General features: G+C 38.1%; 1 protein-coding gene across 2 annotated transcripts in view; it reads left to right on the plus strand.

The window, feature by feature from the left end:
* Positions 1–380: 380 nt before the first annotated feature.
* The window catches only part of EDIL3 (EGF like repeats and discoidin domains 3), a 431167-nt gene continuing 416079 nt past the window's right edge, over positions 381–15468 (plus strand). For both annotated transcript variants that reach the window (XM_032627364.1, XM_032627365.1), the window contains exon 1: positions 381–447. In XM_032627364.1, the coding sequence (XP_032483255.1) occupies positions 381–447 (67 nt within the window). The remainder of the gene's footprint in view (positions 448–15468) is intronic.

The following is a 15468-nucleotide window of genomic DNA, read 5'->3' on the forward strand; positions in this document are numbered from 1 at the left end:
GCGGCGGCGCGAGCAGAGCACACAGTCTGCGGGTCCGCCAGCGCGGGTGACCCCGAGCCGCCGCCGGCGCCCGGCCCCGCCCGCCGCGCCTCGTCTGGGACCCACCCGCAGAGGAGGCTGAGCCCGCTGGCGACTCCCCGGAGCTCACCCACCTCCCAGCGCCCCGGAGCGCAGGCAAAAGGGGAAGAAAGATTCCTCTCTTTGGTCGCCACTCTTTCTTGCTCTCTCCAAGAATTTGTTTAAGGAGACGCTGCAGGAAAAAGACATCTTCTTGAATCCTCTGTCGGGGCGGGGTCTGCCGCTGCCCTGCGGTGCAGCCTCAACGACACTACCCTCCAGTAGGACCCCTGACCAGCGGGGTCACGTCCGAGAGACGGATCATGAAGCGCTCGGTGGCTGCTTGGCTCCTGGTTGGGCTCAGCCTTGGTGTCCCTCAGTTCTGCAAAGGTGAGGCGACGGCCCCGGTTGCGGGACAGGCAGAGAGTCCCCTGGGAAACGCTGCGCAGGGGGCTGGAGGAGGTCCCCCGGGCGCTCCCGGGGTGGCGAGCGCCGTGGGCGGCACCGAGGAGGCTGCGCCCTGCCCTGCGTGCCCAGGAAAAGTGCTCGCAAAGTCAGAGAGGAGTATGCGGGGCTGAGCCGGGAAGAGGGTGTGGGGTACCCAGATGAGATCGAGGAAGGACGGGGATGCAGGGGAGGCGGGAGGGAAAACAGATCTTCCACGGCTTACTTGGCCCCCGGGTAGCCACGCGAACCCTCCCTGGGCAGTGTGGGTGATGCCGGCTCCCGGCTCCAGACGGGGCTTTCGCTGGGGAGCGAGGGAAGCGAGCGTGCCCCGGGAGTGGAGGAGTGGAAAGGGGAAGAGTGCCTTAGGGCTGTCCGCCTCCAGGGTGCTGTGCTCTGGTGCCCGGCCCACGCCAAGCAGTTTGCAAATCCGAGCCCGGTGCTGGGAGTTTGGGCGGTGGGTGCGGTGGAGACGGGTCTGATAAGTCAGTTTGGCTTTCTCCCATCTCCCCATCCTGGAGGCGCAGCACCAGTAGCAGAAAAACCCCAGGAACCCGCCCTTCCTGTAGCCCAAAGGGCCTCAAGCTTTGCTCAGCATACCCTCCTGGTAGGAGCCTAACTCTTGGTAATAGGGAATCTTGCGTTGCGAGACAACCTTGGCGCCCCCGCCCAAGAGCGGAAAAGTTGTAAGAGGTGGTCTGGCGGTGGTTTTCATGAATTGCATGAAATAAACCAGTCTGTTAAAAAAAAAAAAAACAACCCAAAAACACAGGACTTTGAAGAGTCTCCTGCTGAGTTGCGTAGTTGGCTTCCAGGTCCCTGGGAAGGATGGCCTGTCAATACAAGCCTTGGTCTTGGTTCCATCTAAGCTCGCGTTGGCGTTGAAGTTGGCGCCTGGAAAGGGCAGGGGGAGCTGCAGGGACTCTGGGTAGGTTGCTCTAAGCGGACCCGAGTCCCTTCTGCGCCCACATATACAGGCGGCTCCTTCTATGCGTTCAGTAGGTAATGAAACCCTCCGCAGGCTGCTTCAAGTGGAGAGCTGAGTGCACTACAGGGTTTAAAATGCTGTGCCTCTTAAAAAATGTGGCTGGATTAAAAAATGCATTGACTCAAATCCATTTGAGATTAGACGCTGAATGAATATCCTACACCATTCATCCACGCACCCATCCGTCTATTTGTTTCACAGGAAAATTGTGAACTCTTGGGCTACTATTTGCCTAAGAAGCCGGGTGTTCCTGGCCAGATGCCCTCGGTGCCCTATCAGTAGCTATCCAGGCCGCACCTTTCCTCGGCCTCCCTCCCTCCCCCAGAATGTGGCTATTTCCCCCTGCGAGTAGGTGTGTGCCTCGCCCGCGTTTACTATGTGCCCTTCCAGTTATCAGACAGGCAGTCAGCCACTCCACTGAAGGTTAAGGAATGGTAATGGCTCTGTAGTTGCACTGCGGACTGCCCCAGCTATACGAAAAAGACAGTGCTTCCACTACCGATATTTCTCCTTTCTTTCATTTCCCGTCTGGATTCCTTCTGCACTTTGATCCCTCAGCAGGAAAGGAGGGGGAGAACGGCAGGCATTCCCCTCCCCTCCTCCTTTCCCCGCCTCCGTTCCCACCCCAAACCGAAAACACACACTCACCCACTCACAGGCACCTACTCCTTGACACCATCGCCTCCATCATCAGTCCTGGCACCTAGGCGGAGGGCGGCGCAGGTGGAGGAGGAGAAAGTATATCTAACCTGCGTGCCGCGCTAGCCTCCCTAGGTCTGGTTGCTGGAGCCCTCGGGCGCGGTGAGTCCCGTCTCGCTGCAGCCGGAAGCTCTGCTGTCCAGAGATACACACGCCCAGGGCACAGCTTACTCTTGGTGTGTTGCCTGGGCTCTCTTTCCGTCCCCTAGACAATTCTGGGCAGTGTGTACTCCACATTCTTCCGTAGATTTCTCTTTTTGTCCAGACGGCCTGTGAGGAGAGGGATAGGAAAGAAATGGACCATTTTCCACGAGCTCTTTTTGTTAAACTTGCACCTTTCTAATTTATTCTCCCTCAGCTCTGCAGAAAGGCAGAGTACAGCTTGCGTGACATCTCCAAACAATTAAACTTTGAGCAAACTTACTGAGGCCAGTGTTAACGATGAGAATTTACCTTGCACCTCTCCCACCCCACCTCCCCAGATATCATTTGTCTAATGTATACGTTTTATAGATTGGTGTTTCCCCGTGTGGGTTGCAATTTATGCATATTAATGACTGGGATTTGATAAGGACATGTAATTCCTTTTCTTAGTCGTTTTTATTTTAAAATTAAACCAGTGGATCAGTCAGATTGAATATTTCATTAACTCTTAAATTATTCATTGTTATGGGTTGCTCTAAAAAAATCCAATTACATGCATACGGTTGCAGCAAGCACGTGACATCTTATGCAATCTGTCCCTGTGCTTGCAGTTTGTGTCTGAAGTCTTTAAGCAAATGGCACTGTTTAAAAATGTCTAGACATGTCCTAAATACTATGAATCATTGGCATTCACATTTCCTTTTTTAATCAATGGCGATTTTTAGTTAATTCTACGTGGGGATCAGTTAGTACCTGAACAGTCTCACTCGAGGTAAAAACACCCATGCTTCTATGATTAGTATAGCAATATTGATGCTGAAATAACAGGTTACTGTACTTTAAAAAAATTATTACACATTAGTGTCTTCATTACTTGATTTACATGATCATTAATTTTATACTTTAAAAATCAATGCCAGCTGCAGATTCCAGGTGAAACATTAAAAAAATAACTTGGAAATACTGAATTAAAAATAATAAGTAATTGAAGATAAAATATCCTGCTGGTACAGTTTGACACTAATGCAAAGAAAGCCCTGACCACTGTTATGATACAAAACACATTTTTTCCCTTCTGGTCCTAAAAAAGTTTTTTCTAATTATTTTTGAAACATTTTCTTAGAATTGAAATGTATTTTTGTTTTAAATTTATATTGTTTGGGGAAAACATTTATAATAATACAAATTAAGGGTTACAAAAATTGAAATGGTCTGTTCTCCCCCTGCAGTCTTGAATTTACAAAATCTTCAAAACCAGGCAAATGTATTTTACTTCTGAACTCTTCTCTAAATTAAAACTCTCTTGTATTTTTCTCAAATATTTTAAGATCAGTGTTTATATAAAACATGTATTCAGAGTGTAGGGTATTTTTAATAAATATTTTCATAAAATTTTCCTTTCTTGTTAGATACATATGATTTTTCCTTCTCACAAAATGAGGATACCATATACATGACTAGACTAAAAAAGCTTGGTTGCTCAAAACCATTACAAAGTATAAGTTTGACAGTTTTTAGACTCTAAATTAGTAGTCCACACTCTTAATTTCACTGATATTAAGATAAAAATTTTAATTAGGTAATTTATTTTTAAAACTTTTCATCTTTTGAAGGGTTTTGAATAATGGGATGGCCTGTATATGTTATCATTTGTGTACAGTTTTGAAAACCCGCCTGATCTGAGAGTTTCCTAAAGCCTAAGAAAGTAATTCTGATATTTGTTGTTTACTGAACATACTTGCAGGTGCCAATAGGTTTGAGTATCATTTATGATGTAGTAGGTTCATTATATTCCTTGCCATATAAACCCACGAAAACAGTGTGGGTTTCAGAACTCAGTTCAAATCAGAGTAAATCAGAACACTTGGGTACTGAGAAACAGTACAGCAAATTTTGCAAATATGTAATTAATGGTATGGCTTCTCTCAGGCTAATCAGTTTACTCCTATGAGTTTATATGAGTTTGAGTTTATTTCCTAAGTAGTTTGCAAACTGATGTTATTATGATGAAAAAAAATAGTAGAAAACCAAAGCCAAGCCATTCCTATTACTTAATTCTTACCTGTCTTTTAAGGAAGATGTCTAGCATGTTTTTGTTTTTGTTTTTTAAATCACAGCCCATATAATGATTACAATATCTTTTGGTTAATCAAAGCAAACATGTAGTTATATATAAAGACTTAAGTTGTTGGCTACGTGAAATGGATTATTGAAAATAATGGTTTTGTGATAATGCTAAAAATTAAGTACTATAAATACTTACACTGAATGAATTACCACTTAATTGTTACTGAAAATACCTCTAAACAGTCTTTGCTTTGGGGGAATTGTTGAAGGGAAAAGTAGACTAGGATCATCGACTATGCCCTTGCCAGCAGGTGTCAGGATAATCAATGGAGATCTTTTAAAGGAAAGATGTTGGGTGGCGGGCGGGGGAAGTAAAGTAGTAAATGTTAATCTGCAAATCCACATAAAGTGACTTTCTACTCCCTGTGAAACTGATATTATTAAAGTTTTCAGTGCTCCCCTGAGAAAGAGAGGGAGGGTGAGTTGTAAGGACGTGCTGCTTGTACCACAGGATTTTAACTTGGAAGCAGAGTTGTTCTAACTGCCACACACAAATAACTATATGTCTAGGTTGAGCCATTATTTCTCAGGGGGTTCCTGAGTAACTTCCAAGGAAATGCACATAGAGCTATGAGGAGCTTGTAGTAAAACAGTTATTACTGAAATGTTTGGCATACTTTTAAGCTTACTCTCCATACCAGCTGTAAATTTTATACATAGAAGTAAGTACTTGTTATATTGATTTACGTGGAGGTATATTCAACTATTTACATGTATAGATCTAAAGTACTGGAAGAGATTACAGCTTATGCTTTTCTGTCACAGTGGTAAGGTGTATGGTTCCTAAAACTTGTAAGTTTCTAACTTACGTCACTGGCCAAAAGAGACTAAATGACATGATAAAGTTTTGTCATTACCCATTTAAGCAAGTTATTATTCCTTATATACGTGCCTATTGTGTTTCAGTAGCTTTCAGTGACTTGACATTATTTGTTTCTAATTGATCCTTAACTGAGAACCATTCCTCAAAAGTTAGTTCTAGCATCTGCTGATATAGACCTTAAAACAGTGTTACAGATTCACCGTTACACCATTTCTACACGTTCTCTCTTTTTTTTATAAAGTCGCTGATATCATGTCAAGGAGTCTGTCTCCAGTGGTATCCTTTCTGTGTCAGAGTCCTCCTTAAATAACCCTGCTCCCAACATTTCCTTGCTGGATAGCAACTAGGGCACAGCATCCACTATAAAATTCTGTCAGCATTATTAAAAGGCTGCAAATCTCCAGAACACTGTGGCATTTGCAATCTGCTTTCTTGTGAGGAAAAAAAAATGACAATCTAAAGCCTCTACTACTAAATCCTGAGGTTTAAAACATAAACAGAAATAAATTAAGATCTGAATTATGGAGGAACTCAGGATTTTACACCTTGATATGATCACAGTATCCTGCCTAAAACTATCAACTGGGCAATAACTTATATCCACCCCACTTGTAGAGAAGTATCTTGCTTTTCCTGTAGCACAGAGCTGAGAACCTAGGAGAAAACATCAAAAACTCCTGACCACCTAAAATAGATAATGCATTTCGGCCTTAAATCATATAGAAAAGTCTATTTCTCTTGGTTTTTAAGTTCCTGGGCTCTCTATAAACTGAATTCAAAAAATTAAAGACATATGAGGTAATAGGTCAGACTTAATCAGAGCAGTAAAACCTGGCAGCTGTTAGACAAAGAGGAGATTGAAAAAGTATATGTAAAAGCAGAGCTACCTTACAGTGTAAAAAACTAGAAAAAAACATTTATTTGGGGTGGGAGAGGGGCTATGTTTAAAGGCCAAAAGACATTACCGTGTGAGAGAATATGCTTGTATTTGATACCAGTATTGATCTTGCATCCTAGACAAAGACTCACTGCAATACGTTCAACATTTGGGGGATACAAAGGCAGTGAAATATGTGCATTATTGAAGAGATTTTGTCCAAAATGTTTAAGCTTGAAAAACCTGTTTAAAGGTGAAAGAGACATATCTGAAGAATGTGCTTGTTTGAAACTTTATTTTCCCATCATTTCAGATAATATGTTGTTATACATTTTTTATTGATTTTCCTCCTAAAGTAATAAATGAAGGTACAAATTACAAAACAGAGGACTCAATTTTGTAGAAAAGAAATAGATCTCAGAATGCAGATAATATGCCCTGCAATTATTTGGTAATATTTTAGAAGAAAATGTACTACTATTTTGTTTTAAAATATGCATTATTATGCTGATAGAAGCTGGGTAGGATTTGTTCAACAGAAGATTTAATAGTGCATGAAGCAGAATGGAGGATTTAAGTTCAAGAATTTAAGTGAAGGCTTTTTGAGTACTAAAGCACTTTTGAATGTGATTGTTACTATGGAGAAAGAAAATTGACTCTAGATCTAAGCTTTACTTTTTTCTGTTTTCTAAAACAGGTCTGTATCAAACTGATCAGTCTCTTTAAAACTAATTTAATATAGTAATAACAGCCCACAGACGGAAAGGCCAAGGTTTTAATCTCTTTTTGTTAAATGATTTTGTGCATGATTGAAAGCGGTCTCTGAATGGGTTAGGACACCATGCATTCTTTTTTATGCTTGGTATTTGATGAAGACATTTATTTTGGGAATGCACAATATTCCTCTTAAGTCTCTTCTTGTACTGAGGTCAGGATGACCATTTACATTTTACTGCTACTGGAGATCATATGAAGACAGCCCAGGTCAAACGGGCTCATGACCCTTGGGCAGAAAAGACTAGGACAGTCAAGTGGGAACATTGGAGAATATTCTTATTTGAAATAAATTGGTGAATCCCTCCCAGTAGCATAGAGCAGTCTCCCAATTATAGGCATCAGTCTTATCTTTGCTCACATCTCCGATACCCTTCTCCCCTCACATGTTTGGCTCCAAATGCTAATTGAACTCTAATTTTATCCACACACTTTTTCCTGTTTGTTTATTCATCTTTTTTATTTCTATAGTTTAACTTTTGTATTGTCAACACCATTTTGAAATTATCTATAGGCAAACAAAATGCAAATTACCATTCAAAATGCTTTCATATTTATTTATAAATTCTTGTGTCATATGTTGTACTTCCTACAGAGCCAGGGCTTAGAGCAGTGCAAAGCAAAACAAACAACACAACTATGCAACAGCAACAACAAAACCGAAACACTCAATATATATCCAAATGAATGGAGCTATCCACTCCCCGCTCCCACCCCCGTCAGTGTTCTGTGAGAGATACCCACATATTTTAAACAGCAGTATGTTATAAAAGATAAGTCCAAAGTAGTCCCAGGAAATTTAAAAGCTTTGTTTCTCACTTTGTTATATTAACTTTTTTTTTTTTTTTTTACAATATATGTTATAGAGTGAACTACTTTGAAAATATTTCTCAATACTCCTGCAAGAGCATTGCTAAACACACAATATTAACATGCAGGCATGACAAGAAGTGCTGTGTTTGCTGTGCATCTTCAGTTAAAAGAAAAACTACCTCTGAGTGATCAATTTCTTTGTTAGATACAAGGTTCTAACATTTCCAGCTAACTTTAATTTTGATCTAGAAACAATAATTTTTCAGACTTCAGTTTGTTTTTTCCTTTCTTCTCTTTATTTGGGGAGTGCCACCATGTCTATTTAAGCATCTTGCTAGATAACTTAACAAGGAGCATTCATTCGGATGTCTTTCTTAAGTATAGTTAGTAAGTATAGTATTTATTTAGTGCATGTTATGTGTTCCCCTGTTCTAAGTACCATCTTTGATTCTCACTATGATTCTATGAGGCAGGTACTATTATTATTTACATATGAATGAGAAAAGACATACAGAGAGGTTAAGTAATCTCCCAAATAAATAATCTACTAAGTAGCTTGTTAGAAATAGGATCCAGTTTAAATCTAGAGCCTGCTCTCTTAACTACTGAACTATGCTGTATTTCAGTGAGTGACACGTCCTGTATGTCATGGACATATTTTGTTAAATGATTTTCTTATTTGTAAAACACACACATCATATCCAATTTCTATTTAACAGGTAGATATTTTGGAAGGGGTAAATTATATTTATTTTCTTGGGACAAAATTTTTTAAATTTTCAAATTTAATTTGGTAAAGTGTCAATACATCTTTTCTTTTCACATTCAGAAATAAAGAGTGGAGTATGCTCTGTTTGGTCAGAAAGAGTTAATGTGTCTTTTAGAAAAATGCATCACTAGTATGAATAGTGAAGACAGGAAAAAGAAGAGGAGTACTCGGGAAGTGATTCAAAACCTTGCCATTCAATTTTATTTCAACATGATTTTTATAATTTATTTTGGTTTTCTAGGATTCCATTGCTTCATTGTTATTCAGTATGATATGTAAGAGCATACTTTATAATTTTCAGATACGTTATGTAGGAAAAAGTGATTTTAAAGGTTAACAGATACATAATGTAGGACATAGTGGTTGTAAAGGTTAACTAGGTTTTTATTTCTGCTAGTTTAATGAAGATATTTTATTTGCTTTACATTCCATCCTCATTTAATTTTATTTCTGTGTAACCCCATTAAGAAATTTGAGCCAAACAAAAGCACCAAATGGTCTCAACCATATCAGCTAGAAAATTATATCTTCTGGTTTCTTTTAAGAGTTATTTAACCAAGATATTTATTTTTTAAAACTAGAATTGGATTAACATTAAGTATTTTACAAAATAATGAAAATTCCATCATATGAGATCACCTTGTTAATATCTTCTTCTGTACATCTGTATGGTGTTTTATAGTTGAAATGGACCTCTACATGCTTTATTATATTTATTCCCCTAAAATAATAATAATAAAAACAATAGTTAAAATTTCTTCAGCATTTCCCATGTCTATTCTAGGAAACATAAGCAGAAAAGGCATTCTTAATCTCATTTAACAGATAAGGAACCTGAGGTTTGAAAAAGTCACATCAATTATAATTCAACATGTCCTATAATTCAAGCAACCAGTGACAGAGTTTAAACTTGACTGTGATTCCAGCTTATCTTTTACTCTTTTCTGCTATACCACTTTGCTTTAGGTAGTTATAGTTGGTGCTTTTTTCTCAGTTCTTGGAACCACAAGATGAGAAGAAGGAGTTGGTGTACTACTTGCTTTATCGGAAACTATTCTAACTGCCTCTTAGTACAACATTCACACTTTCCTGCCATCAGCCTATAACATTTCCTTTCCTCTCTGGAGCCAATTACTAACCATCACAACATCCTGAACTTCCTCAAAGGCTTCAGAACCTTGTTTCTTCTCTATTATTTGTTCCCTTAAAAACTTGTGACCCTTTTAATATTCTGGTGTTAAACTTCCTGGAAGTTCCCAACACAAATGATTCCCAGCTCCATTCTTAGGTACCTACTGGCAATGCTGTTCATTAGACTTTCTCATCGCATGATTTGCTCATTTACTAGTACTTTAAATTTCTCAGACTTCCCATTTCTTGCCAGAATTTTCTGTCTTTCTACCTCTCCTTGCCCTTCATTCCCAGTAAACCCACTCTTGTCATTGCTCTAATTTTCAGTTCTTCTTATCTCTCTTCTTTACCAACCTGGTCTTTGTGGTTATCCATTTCAAGATGTATTCAACCATTTGTGAATTTTTCAGCCCACGTGCTTTCATTATTTTTGCTTCTTTAAAGCTCAAACTAAGGTAATTTCCAACGTCCCTTTCCCCTCATTGGCCATGAGAAAACTGGAGTTCTGTCAAGAAGTAATAGGATCCACTGGAAACCCTGGTGAATTTGAAAGGTTGAGTTGTGGGTCCAAAAGGGAATGAGCAAGAAAGAAAGTGATGGTATGAGGAGTAAGGTGATGGGGGCATTGCGGTAATTAGACTATAATTACAGATACTGATAATTATAAATTTGGGAGTAAGTTATGGTTGAAGGAGCGTAGAAGACAAGATCATTGGAAGAGGTGAGTCAAAACACATGGAAAAAATATTTATGTGGGTATTGAAATTCCCCAAAAAATTATACCAAGAGAAATGTTGGAGCGAATGATAGTGAACCAGGAACAGAAATCTTTAAGGAGTGAGAGAGGTACAGAGATGAAGAAATAACTATAATAGGGGGGGTAGTATTGGGGAATAGAGATCTATGGCATGAAATTAAAACTGGGTAGGGTTTTTTTGCTGTTGTTTTTTTTTTTTGAGCGGAAGGAGAGAATGTTCAGGAAGTTGCACCGAGGAACAAGAGGGACTCCTGCCACATCTCTATAAGCTATGGGAGAGAAAACGGTAACCAATTAAGAGAGCTGCAGGGTAGACAGTAACTCAGAGGAGAGCTGATTTTCTCTAGAGCAGGAAGACAGATGTAATAGCCTAGTCCCAGGCATCATGCACTTTGACAGTCTTCATCCTACACCTTTTGACACATTGAGCTCATTATGATAATTGATATATTCACTAAGAGCTATGCTTTCAAGCACATAAAATATGTTTTCATATGCAACAGCTCTTTTAAACCTCACAAAAACCTAGTGGATTATTATTATCCCCATTGACAGATGAAGCTATAGACAGAATAATTCTATTCCCAGTGATAAACACTCAAAACTAGGTTTTGTAGACCCAAGTCCAGGACTTTTTTCACTTTAGCACAATTGCAGAGAAAAGCCTTAAATCCGAGGAAAGATCCCTTCTAAATTTAAAGCATAGCTGGGTAATGGGAAGATGTCCTACTTTGTCCTATTCAGATAGGCCTCTATATATTTTGAGGTCTGCAGAGTTTAGGTTACTGGGAATGTCTATATCTGCTTGGTGGCCTTAATCCTTGCCCATCTTGGATTATTTGTCCAAATGGTTCTTACTGGAAAACAACATTATCGCTAGGGGAAGTTTTGATTTTTTTTTTTTCCTTTTTAATATGCTCGTAATTATGCAACCTTGTACACAAAGAATTCTTTTTCCTCAATTTACATGTTTCAAATATTTGTAAACCATAATGTTTCTTCTTTATTTTCTGAGATGCTAAAGTTGTACATATTTTTCCTTTAATCTGTCCTTGTAAGCCATTCCTTTCATCATTTTAGTTGTGTCATTTGGAATCTGTCCAAGTAGCCTACATATTTATGCAACAGGCTTGCCAAAACCTCAACAGGGAATTCCATGGATGTGCTTCCCTAAAATAACACCACACACATTAGTCTGTACTTTTTAATTTTGCAAATACAATCTTAATTTTTAATCTATTGATTTGCTGGTTAATTTTTTCTATCAGACCACCTTTTTCCAAGTAATACTTATCTATGTCATTTTTATTTCATGATTTTGTTTTACATTAGCCTTCACTGGAGTTTTACTTTATATTTTTCTTCATTCTGCATTCAGAATGATGACCATTACTGCTGTATGATGTATTCTCTGCCCACAGAATCTCAGAATAACCTGATTTCTTCACTGTAAATTGTTATTCTTCTACTTATTGCTATTTTAATATCATGTACATATCAGCTAAATAACAATACAATGTACAAATTCTTATCCTTACCTTTTTTGCATATTTATTTCTTTTGGGGCCTTTGAAGTATTCAGTATCTTCTTGAAACTATCATCTGTCTCTATTTCTGTATTTTTCCTATTTCTTTATTTATAGCTATCTCCTTCTATATGTTGCCATTTTCTGCTCCCAGATCATTCCTCAGCTTAAACTACAAAACCTCAGAGAATCTTTGTGATCACCTTCTCCAAGTACTGAGGCATCAACATACACATAGATACAAACAATATACCCCTGTCACTAGCTTCTATTACTGTTCTTTTTTGAAATTACGCATTTTTCGAAAATCACATTTATATAATCACGTGCTTATTATCTTATTTTCTCTCTTGTTTGTAATGTATTCTTGCAAGCTCCATGGGGGCTGGAAGAACATCTGTTTTATTCCCTAATGGATATACCCAGCCCCAAACATGATGCCTTGTACACAGTAGGCATTCAATATTTGTTGGCTGAGTTTTTGCATGCATGAAGGAGTGAAAAACATGAATGAAAACAACTCTGCTGGTGTATAAATCTTTCTCTGGTTAAAACAAAAAATATGTTCCTTTAATAGACCCATTAACTAATTTAATAAATTCTTATCTACTTGCACTGATGCATTGACGTGTGATTTATGGCACAAGTGATACACTTTTAGAAAGCAATAAATACTTAAGTAGAGGCAAACTCTAAGAGCTGACTAAATAAATTACCAACTTGTTTTCATCTCTGTCTAATGTATAAACACTTTAAAATCAAGATTTGGGTTTTACTTTAAATTATCAAATTACAATAAAATAGTTGTAATTGTATATGCAAGATAGACAGTAAGCTTCAGACTATCATTTTATTATCAGGAGTTGACAAGAAATGTATATGCAACAAAATCAAAGCACTTGGTGGTTTTTCATTGTCAGGTGGAGGAGCTACAGGTAGCCCTTTGATCTGCTCATTGTTCCAGTGCCTTGGTGATCACTCCCATGAGCACCACCAGTGATAACTTTCCTCCAGCCTTGACTTCTTTCCCTCCTCCCACCACGCAGTCACACCTGCTGAACCCAGATGTACTTGGCAGAGGGGAAAAGACAACACCTGGGCACTGTGTCTGCCCAGGAGCCAAGAGCCTCCGAAACAGCTCTGTTTAGAGTTGTTTGTGTAATGACCGTCTTTATGTCACTGCAAACTGCTTTTTATTTCCCTTTGGGCAACTAGACTTCTGCCTTTCTTAAATGCCTAGGTGGTTCTAAAACAATTTGTATGCTTGTGACCCCAGTAATTGTGTGATTTCAACTTCTAGTCTAAAAGCTCTGAAGATGACGTGTCTTTCTAAAAAAAGAATGCAACGGCAAAGGATTATGTAGAATAAAAACGGTAAAGTCTAATGCTTTGCTGTTTCTTATGTGATAAGAAAGGAACCTTGGCTTTTTTTTTTTTTTGAGGGACAGTTACTTCCTCATCCTTGTTTTAGTTTTAGTTATTTTTTAACCTGAAGTATATACTCATTGAAGAAAAGTTGTAATGGTAACACTTTGGTGTCTGTATTTAGAGACTTGTTTCAATAAATAAATATCTCAAAGTAATGTTTTTAACCATAAAGTAGATCATACCACCTAGTTTTATAATTTATTCAACAACATTTTATTAAGTAGAGATGGATACCAAGAACTGTTCTGGGTGTTGCAATTACAGACGGTGAACAAAACAGACAGAAATTCTTGCTCACATAGAGCTTACATTCTAATGAAGTGGAACAGAGAATAAACTAAGGAAATTGTCTTGTAGGTTAAAAGGAGAGGGTAAGGATTTCAGGAGTGGATTTCATTTTTATGTAGGGTGCTTATGTCAAGCCTAACTATTCAAAAACATTAAGGAAGTGACTTACATGTTGCAAGTATGTTGTCTCAAGTTTCATTTATCTTTATATTATATTTATTATGTTTAATATGCAAAAGGTAAAACAAATTTATTTTGTAAAATAATCCATATTTTCCTTATGAATTCTGCTTTTGGTATCATAATTAAGTTCACAAGAATCGCCCTTTGTTTCTCCAACCAAATGGTTGGGTATGTTCCAACACTACTTAAAAAAAACTGTTAGAAAATAAAGTATGTATCATATAATACATTAGGATATTTTCTAATTTTTCACATTATATATAGCATTAAAATGTTTGTGAAGAGTTACATGTTTATGCAAAATGAAACATATTACAGTAATCTATATACAGTGTGATAACCACAAAGTGGAAAAGGAAACATAAAACAAGATAAAGCTCCCAGGCTCAGGAGTCAAGAGTTTTCAGTTTCAATAGATGACTAACCTTAGTTTTCAAAAATAAATAAATATATAAAATGGGGATAGTAATAATATAGCCTGACTCCTAGGATTATTGTGAGGATTTAATACAGGTTAAATGCTTAGAACAATATTTTTGTCCTGTGATGGATGTGATGATAATGATGATGATGATACTGTAGTCTTTCCAGTGCCATAGCATAATGCTTGGCACACATTATGATAAAAAATTAACTGGTAAAAGAATGGAGTTTATCCATTCATTTTTTTGATTGGATAAAATTGATTTTTATCCAATCAATTTTTTTTCTCATTTAATTATTATTTTACTTTTTGGTGCAATATTTATCAAGAAGACTTCAGTCTTTTAACTGAGATATAACTTACAGGTATATTAATATAATGTGTTGTTAAGAGAATGGAATCAGATAGACTGGAAGTTGGATCCTGGATCAAACAGTCAGTAGCTCTGAAGCCTTCTGTAGTTTGTCTAGCTTGTAGACTATGGATAAAGCAGTAGGAATCTAATAGGGCTGTTGTAATGATTAAAAGATATAATCCATGTAATGTGCTTATAGATCTTGGCACAATATAAACCTCAATAAACATTATCTATTATTATTTTCTTAATTGTGGTTGTGGCTATTACTGTAAAGGGGGCAGTTACCTTGGGACACATTCCCGAGGAGAATGGTATAAGGAGGGGATGGGAACCTGGATGAATCTGACAAATTGGCTGATCTACAAAGTCTAGCAATTCTTGAATTTATGCTAAATGAATCTTGGTTATGTTTCTGGCTTTATTTGTATTTCGGGGGGTATTTAACTGTCTTATCCATTAGGGCTGCTATAATAAAAATACCATACACTGGGTGGATTATAAAAGACAGAAATTTGTTTCTACAGTACTGGAGGCTAGAAAGTCCAAGATCAATGTGCCAGCAGATTCTGCGTCTGGTAAGAGCCTACTTCCTGAGTCATAGGTGGCCAGTTTTCACTGTGACCTTAGGTGGTCAACATGGCAAGGGAGCTCTCTGAGGCTTTTTTTGTAAGGGCACTAACAGTACTCATGAGGCCTCCACCCTCATGACCTAATCACCACCCAGAGACCCTACTTCCAAATACCATCATATTGGGGATGAGGTTTCAACATGTGGATTCTGAGGGGACACAAACAATCTGTAGTATCATCTGCAGTAGAATAGCCTTCAGTGTCTCCTAACTCAACAGGAGGTCTTTG

Source organism: Phocoena sinus, chromosome 3, assembly GCF_008692025.1.
Source record: "Phocoena sinus isolate mPhoSin1 chromosome 3, mPhoSin1.pri, whole genome shotgun sequence".
Classification (NCBI taxonomy): domain Eukaryota; kingdom Metazoa; phylum Chordata; class Mammalia; order Artiodactyla; family Phocoenidae; genus Phocoena; species Phocoena sinus.